Source organism: Hordeum vulgare, chromosome 4H (assembly GCF_904849725.1).
Source record: "Hordeum vulgare subsp. vulgare chromosome 4H, MorexV3_pseudomolecules_assembly, whole genome shotgun sequence".
Taxonomy (NCBI): domain Eukaryota; kingdom Viridiplantae; phylum Streptophyta; class Magnoliopsida; order Poales; family Poaceae; genus Hordeum; species Hordeum vulgare.
Genome location: NC_058521.1, coordinates 584,240,650 through 584,252,157, shown reverse-complemented (window position 1 = coordinate 584,252,157; position 11,508 = coordinate 584,240,650). Strand labels below are relative to the sequence as shown.

Below are 11,508 nucleotides of genomic sequence, written 5' to 3'. Positions count from 1 at the left end.
CCAATGGTAAATGAGAAAAAACCTTCTCGTTATTTTGGTTATATCTGAGTTATTTATAGTTGAGTTTTTCTTTTTTTCTCGAGGAGGATCAAGATTTTAGCTTGGGGATGTTGATGTGTGCTATTTTTTTCTCATCACACTGTTATTTGAACCAAATAATCCCTGTTTTTTGTTGAGAATGTCACTTTAATTTTTGCACTGACGACTAATGAATGTGAGAGAACGTGAAAGCCTTCGTTTAATGTGTTCACATAGGAAAATGGCCTAACATAGAAGGAAATCATCACACATAAGAAAATACGAAGTTTGGTGGAAGAGGCAAGTCAATTGGAGGCACACCAAGGCCAACAGAGCTCAAAACAGTGCACGGTGCGATCATACTACTTGTCGTTGACACCGGATGGTCCACCTAATCAACTGTTATAAAGGGGGTGACGCCTAATTCTAAATAAAGAAGACATTTTAAAGAAAGAAATAGAGAGTGACCCCTAATTCTCTTATAAATGGGGTGATGCCTAATTCTCTTCATAATTTAGATCACACATATTATTTATTATGTAACTAATAGTTTGAAAGAGACTAAGCTCAAAGAAAAAAATGTTACATCTTCTCACACGCAACCTCCTGGCCCACCATAAAGGCATTGGCTGTGGTCAATATGTGTAATAGAATGACATTTGGCCTTGGTAATTAACTCGGGCAGGTTTGCTGTTATGGGGCTATTGTTTCCATCCTTGTCAATGAGTTGAAGGTTGGTGAAAGATGCCACATGACCCTTGCCACCATTTGGGAGGACACCACTACCCATCGGAGGAGTTGGAAGAGCCTTCTCAGCATTCACGAAGCCACCAAAGGCCACATGGTTTGCTTTTTCTCCTAAATAGGTGAACAACGACCTTGGGAAGTATCCCACCCCCCTGGGAATGCCGTTCAAGCCATAGTATACCCACCAATCTCCGCTTTTTTTGTCCTATTATTAATGATGATTTGGTTAGCTTGGTAAATAATTTAAGTACTGATATTTAAGGGCTAGAAAGATGACTATATGTGAGGACTAAGATATTTGCAAATTATACAAAAGGTATACACCATTTTGTGCCATTTTATTGTGACTTAACGAGTAAAACCTTGTCATGAAGATAACATAATGGTAAAATATGTCAATAAAGAAATATCTCTTACCTTAAGCTGCCTGAGTGTGATATTCCGTACACGTCCACCAGGGACACCAGTAACTGGGTGTATAACATCGCCAGGAGCTATAACAGCATGATTCACCCTTATGAAGCCAGGGCAGTCTATGTTTAAGCATCCAGTTTGAGCATATCCATCTCTCTGTTGCATATATGTTCATTCAACTGTCAGGAACCTTATTTATATGTTTCCCCTCAAAGTAAGATGTATATTTTAGCAAATCATAAACACATCACCGTCCAGTCAGTATAGAAGTGTGGATGTGAGTCGCCATAGTGCTCTGGATAGATCTGTAAAACCAACGGTGCAAGTGAGAGAAATGCAATGGCGCAAGCACAAAGGTTGATAATAAGAAATAAGATGAGACAACACAATCCTACAAAATGAATTGCTATTGATTTTTTCACTTTTGACAAGGAGAGCATATTTAGCTTTGCAAAGAGTTTCGTTGATGCTCCACAAATGTCCTTTTTTTCATGTGATGTATAACACAAAATGTTGGAAAGCACTTACAACACTCATTACTTAATAAGGGGTGTAAACTTAGCCCATAAATGACTTTCAGAGTTATATATATATTTTTGGATGAACACTTTAAATAGGTTTAATGTCATTTTGTATGCTTTCCAACTTGGCATGGAGCCGTCGTGTCACATGGTTGTTGTATGATTAGGCGTGTAGAAATTGATTACTTTGAAAAAAATTGAAAAATTATGTCTGAATTACAAGGGAAAAAATTATACGTACATGCCAGCCAATACTAATTGCATTTAAGCTTGATTTAACACCATCTCCAACATGATTAACCCAAATTGCAGTCGAACTCTGCTGGCCGGGTCTTAGATTGTGGCTATACACATCCGTGGTGACATGTAAGCCATAGTAGTTGTCGTGAGGACCTCGAGTAGTTGTTGTTTGGTGCACTGCAAACTGTATAGTGAAAGCACTAAAAATACACAACATGAAAGGTGAACAAAAGATGAAAAAAAACATGCAATTGTAACATTGTACAAATATAGAACGCTCAAATCTAGAACAGTTCCAAAATTCGTGGGAACTATTGGTTATGAAGGAAGATGGACTTATTAGATAAACAATTCTTCTACTGCATATTGTGTGGTGTTACATTGAAATGTGTGAATGCATACACACAAAATAGAAGTGATAGAAGCAACATAATACTTTTCTGATTCTAAATAGTTTCTTAGAATTATTACTCCTCCTTGTCAAGGCTAAACCTTGCATGCTTGATCTTTTCTCAGATTTGTTTTCCCGCTTGCCAAGTTTCTTAACATGTTATAAAAGAGGGGAAAGTTGTAACTATAGACTATTATGCAATACAATACGGGTAAACATATATACACTCAAAACAGTCACACCATGATACTTTGTGTAGATTAAAGTATTATTATTGTCACTCCATGTCAACGCTATTTATTAGATAATTGTAGGTACACCACAAAAGTAAAATAATTAAGTGAAGATCAGAAAGTGTAGCTCACATATGGTTCACCCCATGAACTTGAATCTTGTCCAACAGATGTCATTACAATGGAGTTTGACTTCAAACTTGTAAAAATTCTTTTGGTTTTGCCATCCTCCTTCAACCAAATGATAAATACATGTTAAGAAAGAAATAAATCATACTAATATTAAGTAGCCAATGTCGAATGAAGGACCTCAAGAAACCCAATATTAATTCCATACCAAGAAAATTATTTAAAATTACGATTGGTGCCATCCTAGCCCGTTAGGGCACACTATAATATAATGCATTTATTATTTTAGTCACATATTCTCATGGAATTTAGAAATCATAAAAGGCATGTAAATAATTGATGGGTCTTTCAAAATAAAAAATCAATACACCTCCCAAGCTGGGTCTTCCCAAATAGACATGTGCTTTATTGTGGTTACACCTATTAACGTTTTGTACTTTTAACTCAATGATCCATCTTTGTGTTATGGCTATCATGAACCACCATTTTTTATAGTTTGGAAGGTAAGGAATCAACATAAAAAATAAATATTATATAATAAAGACCAAAATTTGTGAAAAAAAACATTAGTTCACCTTTCCCACGTGAAGACCGACAAGCTTAACACACAAGCATAATAATGTATTCTAACTAGCCCACACTAATTTGGCATAAAGAAGGTATTAAGGGGTGTCACATTGTCCATACGTGTCACTTGCAACAAGGCTCAGTAATGGTAATGGCCAGAGCAAAATGTAAAATACGATGATGTCAATAAGAAGCACTAGTAGTATAATTATATTTTTTTGAGACAATGGTAGTATCATTATTGGTGCTTCACAACTAGATCTGATAAGAATGGGTCAGAATCCAAAACTACCGAGTTGGCTCTAAAATTTCCACCTCTAGGACAATAAAGTGGTTGCCCTAATGATGATACAAAAAAGATAAAAGAGTGGTTGTCATAATATTGGATCTACTACCACGATTGAAGAGAGCCGGTTCCCCTTAAGCATGATTTTTTAGAAACGAAAATGTGATTTTTCATCACAACTCAACCAAGGAGTTGTATCATCACCTTCCTATTTTTCGTACCCATACAAGGAATTACGCACACTTACCTTATTTAAGAAAAATTGACCAAAGACAAGTTTTCCTAAAATTCTTCAAAAACTCAATTTTTTAAATCCCGCATGAAGTTAATTACTCCCTTCGATTCATATAAGATGTCTCTAGACAGATGTATCTAGCACTAAAATACACCGAGATACATCCATTTGAGGGAAAAGTAATATGTATCAGAGGGAGGAATAGTGTCCATAATTTTAAAAAAAGTATGCACATATCCACCTTGCATTGGTTTAGATGGTAGCGAGGCAACATCTTGATATATGGTTACTAGCCCTTAGGATCTGAATTGTTTATAGATCAATCTCGCGCCACTCCCTAGGTCAAAGGAAAAAATAACCACAAAACCATCTGCTCTATTTTTCTACAATCCAACCATATAATAACATGATTTATGTTATTGTCAAAAGAAAAACATGATTTATGGAAATGAAGAAAATATTGGTCCCTCGTTCAACCAACATCACATGATAACCCTGCAATACAATTATATAACACATGACAAGATCACCTCTTGGATAGTAGGACGTAATCCAACACCGTCAGTATGAAGTGCATGACAAAGTAAACATAGAGCAATTGGTCCTAGAAGTAGAGTATGGCTAAACATTCTGATGTGGGTGAAAAGATGAATATCACTATATGCATTGAGAACTATTTATAGACTTGTCATAAATTTTCTTTGATTTAAATTAAATCATAAGGTATTTGGGTAGATTATTTATTTGTCGGGACCCCGATCCTAAGCCATAGGAATCCAGCCTGTAACACATCGCATCCCTTTGTGGTCTCACGCACGGTTAACTCCACGGCTGCAGCCTTACCTTAGCCGGGACCGTTTGCGTCTTTTGACTCACGTATGCGATAGTGTCGCTAGCAATCCAATGTCAAAGAACCCAGATCGACATGTCTAGTCATAAACCAAAGTGGCAGTACCGCACAAGGAGAGGCATACATGACCCAACAAAGCAGGTGTCGGCCATCAGCGAATGTAGACGAGTCGTAGCATGCTACAAGGACTCCATTACATCGCGTGACATTTCCCCAAAGGGGACAGACACAGCAGCTAAGAAGGACACATGCCGGTCAACCAATGTGTCCGGAGCAGTAGCGAACTACCAAGGCTCATTGGACCACAAAGGGGCATTTCCTTGTAAGGAGTGCTACTAAAGTTCACGACTAAGTAATCGAACCCCATACATATCAAGTATGACACACGTACGCATGGCATACCGATATGTATAGATACATCGATGGCATCACAACATAACCATAAACATACAAGCTTTATTTAAAAGTCTCGGAAGAGCCACACATATAATATTACACATTAAGGGTCTCACGACCCATAATAGCAGTCATTCAGTTACAAGCCAGCGGAAGAGTTTAAACTGTCTGAGTACAGACAGTGCAACTAGAAGGCACATGGCCTGACTATACTACAGATCCAACGTAGGGCTAGATCGTAGCTGGGACACCAGCTACTCGTCATCGTCGATGTCTACGAAGAACCCTCCATTAGGGTCATTAGCAACCTCTGCAACATTTATTGAGCAAACATGAGTACGAAGGTACTCATCAAGACTTTAGGACAACTAACTACTCATGCAAGGTATCAAAAGGTATTGTGGGGTTTCATGCGGAAAGCCAGCATTTGACTCGTGGCTAGACAACTTGCATTTTTAAATAATTTTGACAACTTGACTTCTCGCACACGAGTCCACTAACACCACAACAATACACTATCGTGGAATCATTCCGTCTCCGTACGGAAATGCCGTCCATGACACTCACGCTTATCTTGGCAATTTTATGAGTAGCCATTGAAATTATCTATGAACAACATATGTCTCCAAGTAGTCCATATCCTGCAGGGGTGTACTTCGTCACACACGATCTCGCCACTTATCGCCATGTGCACGTCATGCACCTCGGCAACCTTCAAGCGGAAGCCCGGCGAGGGAGTCGGCCACGACCGTTAACCACACTAGTACCTAGTCCAGGTTTATCGCCTATATGAGAGTAACCCGTAAGGAAGTCCGGCCGAGGTTTCCGCCACGGCCTCAAACAATGTGCGCAGGGTTCCCAAGCCCACCATCCGGGTGCCACTTGGTACACCATGCCACTGCCTACCGCATCACGGCCCACCTCTCAGGTCAGCACCATGCACGGCCTCCAGCATTACTATAAACACCAGAAACTACTTGCAACTCCTGGACCGAGTACTAAGCGATTAATAGGCCGAGCGGGGTCATATTTCAGGGCCCAGCATGTGGTAGTATCTAGTCTTGGATTACATACACGAAACTCAGTTCCTAAGGACGGTTCCAATGAAACAACCCGCCATGTATTCCTACACAGCCTTTCACCGGTACCTTTACCAAATCAAGTTCAACACACAACCTTTGCTCACCGAACACATTTCCACAATTCTGTTCATCTCCTAGATGACAGACCATACACAACTCTAAGCATAGCATGCATAGCAGGATAAGGCACATCATAGCTCAAGCAACTACCAGGTATGCTAGGTTGCAAGGTTCGGCTATTTACTGTGACAAGGTTAGGTCATGCAAAGGAAGTGGATTCAACTATCGTGGCAAAAGCAGTTGAAGCATTTGATCTTAGTGCAATAAATAGGTGCAGGAGCAAGAACATGGGATTTATCGGGATGATCAAAAGGGTTGCTTGCCTTGTTGCTCAGAGGAGGGACGATATCCGTCAGACGGATATTCGGTGGAATCCGGGGGTGCGGAGCCTACCGAAATGAATGGCAACATTCAATAACAATCATATGCAATCAAAATGATGCATGAGCATGGCATGAGAATGCAAGGTGATAAGTTATTATAATCAGAATGTATTAGGTTTAGAGTTGATTTGAATCACACTCGAATATCAATTCAAACGAGGTAGTCTCGGATACCGGTTTAATTGATTCGACCTGATGCTCAGATCAACTTGATGTTAGCATGCATGAGATGTCATGTTAAGGTACTAATTTGTAATTAGGACAGTGTGTGATCATGGCACTCATGATGAAATTTGAATATTTTCCAAATTCCATTTATAAAGTAATTATAAGAATTGAATTATTCCTTATTCTACATGTTAGGGTCCTGTAACTTTTTCAAACGTGGTTGAAAATAGCATACTCAGAATCCTTGAATTTTTCTGATACTTTTTCATATATAAATTATTTTCATTGGAGTTACAGACTAATTTCTATGATTTTTACAAGTTTTAGCAATTTCCTGGAATTATTTCTATACTGGAAATTCTCTTTATTGCATCAGCCTGACGTCAGCGGGTCAGCCGACCTGTTCAGGTCAAACCTGATAGGGGGACCCACTGGTCAGCCTCTCTGGGACTAATCCCGCGCTGACCAGCCCCTAAACTGAGTTGACTTGGCCTTGGGCCCACTGTCAGCGAGAGATTAAGCTCCTAATCTACAGGATTAGCTTTGCCACGTCGGCCCCCACCGGAGCATGGCCGGCGGCGACCACGGGCGCGGCGGAGGGCTCGCCGGAGAGAGCTAGACAGCGCATCGGCCGTCGGTTTTGGGCGCAGAAAGGAGCTACGGGTAGCTGGTGCAACGCCGCATCTGGCGGGGGCATCAGGGGAGGCTAGGGTCACCGGGAGAGGCGCCGGCGACGAGCCGAAGCGGCGGCCGAAGCTCGGCCTTCTACGAGCGATGGCTCTAGGGCACGGGGAGGGCAGCTGAAGGGCTCATCACACTCCTGGAGGCTCCAGGAGCTTGATCCCTAGCTCGAGCACGTGGAACAGACACCACAGCGACGGCGACGACATGACCGGCGGCGAGGAGCTCTCGGCCTTGGTGGGGATCGAGGCTACGGTGCACGGAAGAGCGTGGGGTGAGAGGGGAAACGACGACGAGCTCACGGCAGTTCCGATGGTGTTGTTGAGGGGCTCGGGGGTGTGCCGGAGGGAGCGAATCGACGGGAGAGGTCCGGCGGCCGGAGGTGGAAGACGATGGCGTTGGGGCGATGCAGAGCTCGGGGAAGCTTCGGCTTCTGCAGAGATGACCAGACCGACGAGGCGAAGCTGCTGGACTACTCGGAGGAAGGTTCCCGTGGCTAGAAGCGCTGCGGCTCGAGCTCGAGCTCGTGGTAATGGCGGCAGCACGAGGGAAGAAAAGATCCGAGAGGAGGGGGAAACCGGTGCTGGGGAATGGATAGAGGAGGCCCCGGGGAGCTTATCCCCGTTGTCGCGCTGTCCCGGGGGCTCTGGAGCTCGCCACGGCGAAGCAGGAGGTGGAGGGGGGCGCCGTGGTCGATCTCCCCTCTGCCAGAAGGCAGAGGAAGAAGACGACCCTGCCCGTGGTGGGCTGGGCCTCCTGAGGCGACAGGTAAGGTTTTTCTTCCTCTTATTTCTTTTCTGTTTTGTTCTGTTTTGCTAACTAATGTTTTGCTATTTATTTCAGCTCCAAAATGGTGGTAAAAACTATTTTAAACACACCTGAATATTTGTTATAATATTCCCAACCATTTCCGAAGTTTTCAACATTTTTGAAAGTTTAAAGTTTCTGATTTCAAATTTAAAATTTGAAACCAGTGGCTTTTTGCATTAATTTAAAATGCTTAAAGTGTCAAGAAAATAGTTTTCTCCAATGCTCATTTACTTTCATGATTTATCAGAAAGTTTGAACATTTCTTGAGGCCATTTTGGGTTCATTGATTTTAACTAGTTTGAGATTTTCTTTATTTAAAGTAGTGGCTAGGGTTTTGAGTTTTTCCTTTGCCACTTTCTTGTTCTTGTTGAGAATTCTTAGATCAATGCAAAGAAGACATGAGCACAAGGCTAACTTGCTTAAGGGTTAGGGATGTGACATTATTTAATGCCAATCAAAGAACACAATATTTATTTTAATAAATGTGTAAATCTCTTTCTAGTGCCAAGCGTATCATAAGGAATTAATTAAATATGGGACAAAATATTTTAAAATTTCCAAAAACTATGCAATATTAATTGACCATAGTAATAATATATATGACACCGACTAAATTAAATGAGAACCCATTGATCACCAATAAATAAAGGGATTCACTAGCATCCTAATGTTGGGGACTACATGACACTATCCTCATTGAATCTGCACTAGAGGGGACTCGCATGCTTCACTGCACCAATGGTAGGCACAATGATCTTATTTTAAATTTCAGTGGAACTTCTAATGTGGTGTACGTGCACGTGCAACATGAGTTAAATAAAGAAAATAAAGCAAAACACAAGCTATCTTAAAGAGATTATTAGGGATGCAGAGCTTTAGTTAATTCTTTTCAGAAAGATCCCTACCATATTTGTCCCAACGTCACTACTGGAAAAATAAAGGACTTCCATTACATTAGGGAAAATACCTAATATAGGAGAAGTTGAGCCCCGGAGGGCTGTTGGGGGCCCACGAGCTCAGGGGCGCACCCTGGGGGTAGGGTGTGCCCCGAGGCTCCTGGTCACCTAGAGGGTCCCCTCCTAGTATTTCTTGTGTCAGTATTTTAAATATATTCTGAAATAATTCTCTATTAATTTGTAGGTCATTTGGAGTCCCACAGAATATGGCTCTTCTATAGCCTTTTCCGGTCAAGAATTCCATTTGTCGACAATGTGCCTCTTTGTATGAATCTTGTAAAATAAAGGAAATATGCATTAGGATTGCGTCATAAAGTGAAATAATGACCTAAAACATAATAAATATAAATAGGAAAACATGATGCAAATGGACGTATCAGTGGGCTACAACTAAGCTAGCTTATCTAGGTCTTGATACTTATCTCCACTCGGCTTCTTTTGATTGTGCTTGATCTTCTCAAGTTCTTCTGCCAGATCATCCCTCTTGATGTGGAGTTTCTTTCATGTCCTTGAATCTCCTATAGTTGGGTTCATAGCTTCCGTATTTCAACATCTTTGGCATGAGCCATGGTCCAATTGTGCTTTAGTTCCCGATGAATCATCTGGTTCTCGAGGTCTTGCTTCTCCTTCTTGGATTATTTTAGCTTCTGGGTCTTAAGTTAATCACACAGTGCTTCCTTATCAAATAAGGCTTCCAGAAGGTCCATTTAAAGATTCTTGATATAATGCTCCAGATCCTGGTTATACACCAAGAGAGGTGAAAACTTCATCTTTTGCTCGTTCATCAAGGAGATAGGTGCTCCATAAACCTTCTGCCATCCAACCTTTCCAAAGTAGTGGTTGTTCAGGTCAACATGACGATGATAACATAAGCATGCAATAGCATCATGGACGACAGTGTGTATGCCCATGTCTCTGTCATGAGCTAACATCCCATAGGTGATATCTCTTGTCTTCAGGTCTTCTTGACGACCAAAATCTTGAGTCTTGACGCTCCATATTTCGGTTTCCTTTGACACACCTTGATCTCACGTACCTGTTGTTGGAAATATGCCCTAGGGGAAATAATAAAGTTTTTATTATCATATTTCCTTGTTCATGATGATCGTTCAGTATCCATGCTAGAATAGTATTGACTGGAAACTTAACATACATGTGTGGATATATGAACAACATTGTGTCCCTAGTGAGCCTCTACTAGACTAGCTCATTGATCAAGGTTGGTTAAGATTTCCTAACCATGGACATGAGTTGTCATTTGATAACAGGATCACATCGTTAAGTGAATGATGTGATGGACAAGACCCAATCGTAAGCAAAGCATCTGATCATATATATCACTTAGTTTATTGCTAATTCTATCTTGATGTCAAGTATCTGTACCTAAGACCATGAGATCATGCAATTCCGTGACACGAAGGAACACCTTGTGTTTATCAAATGTCACTTTGTAAACGAGTGATCATAAATGTACTCTACAGGTATCTCCGAGGGTGTCCGTTGGTTGGCATGGATCGAGACTAGGGTTTGTCACTCCGTGTGACTGAAAGGTATCTTGATGCGTCTCGAACGTATCTATAATTTTTTATTATTCCATGCTATTATATTATCATTTTAGAACACTTCTTCGGCACTTATCTACTAATTCATATTATTTTTTAGCACTAACCTATTGACCCACTTCCCAGTGCGAGTTGTTGTTTTCCGCATGTTTTTCCACTTCTCAGGTTCTAGTACCAAATGAAGCCCAATTGACCTGGAACCTTTTGTGATTTTTTTCTGCACCAAAGCAAGATAGTGGAGTATGAGAAGAAGGCCAGGAGGCACACGAGCCACCCGCAAGCCATCAGGGCGCATCCTTTGGGGACTAGATGGCTTGTGGCCGTCTCGTGGCTCTACCGACCTCGTTCTGTGGCATATAAATTCCTATTTACCCTAAAAACTCCATAGTAGGTCCCAAAACACTTTTTATGCTCCCTCAAGTCTCCGCTCTGATTGGAGGCCATCTAGAGCTCCGTTCCGGCACTCTACCGGAGGGGGGTTCGATCACGGAGGGCTTCTTCATCAACATTTCTACCCTCATGATGATGTGTGAGTAGTTCACCACACACCTACATGTCCATAGCAGTACCGAGATGGCATATCTCTGTCTCTGTTTGATCTTCAATACAATGATCATCGCATCTTCGCTTTGATCCATCTGATGTAACTCTTTTGTACGATGCATTTGTTGGGATCCGATGAATTGTGGGTTTAAGTTCACATTATTCATGTTAAATATTTGAGTCTCCTCTGATATATAATATGATTCTTATGTGCATGATGATGATAGCTTTGTAAT

General features: G+C 41.2%; 1 protein-coding gene across 1 annotated transcript; it reads right to left on the bottom strand.

The window, feature by feature from the left end:
- Nucleotides 1–1,181: 1,181 nt before the first annotated feature.
- Nucleotides 1,182–4,410, bottom strand: LOC123447277. Its single transcript, XM_045123865.1, has 4 exons — nt 4,312–4,410; nt 2,697–2,795; nt 1,942–2,124; nt 1,182–1,484 (listed from the first exon to the last, which is right to left on the bottom strand). Exons 1-4 carry the CDS (start codon nt 4,408–4,410, stop codon nt 1,416–1,418), a joined length of 450 nt encoding a protein of 149 aa, XP_044979800.1. The 3' UTR covers nt 1,182–1,415.
- Between the last annotated feature and the right edge of the window lie 7,098 nt (nt 4,411–11,508).

Bases quoted from the DNA above. Each gene is read 5' to 3' on its own strand.
- LOC123447277 (XM_045123865.1), bottom strand. From the start codon at position 4,410: ATGTTTAGCCATACTCTACTTCTAGGACCAATTGCTCTATGTTTACTT. The intron at 2,796-4,311 runs GTGATCTTGTCA...ATTTGGTTGAAG, and splicing joins TACGTCCTACTATCCAAGAG to GAGGATGGCAAAACCAAAAG. The intron at 1,485-1,941 runs GTACGTATAATT...TTGGTTTTACAG, and splicing joins CAATTAGTATTGGCTGGCAT to ATCTATCCAGAGCACTATGG.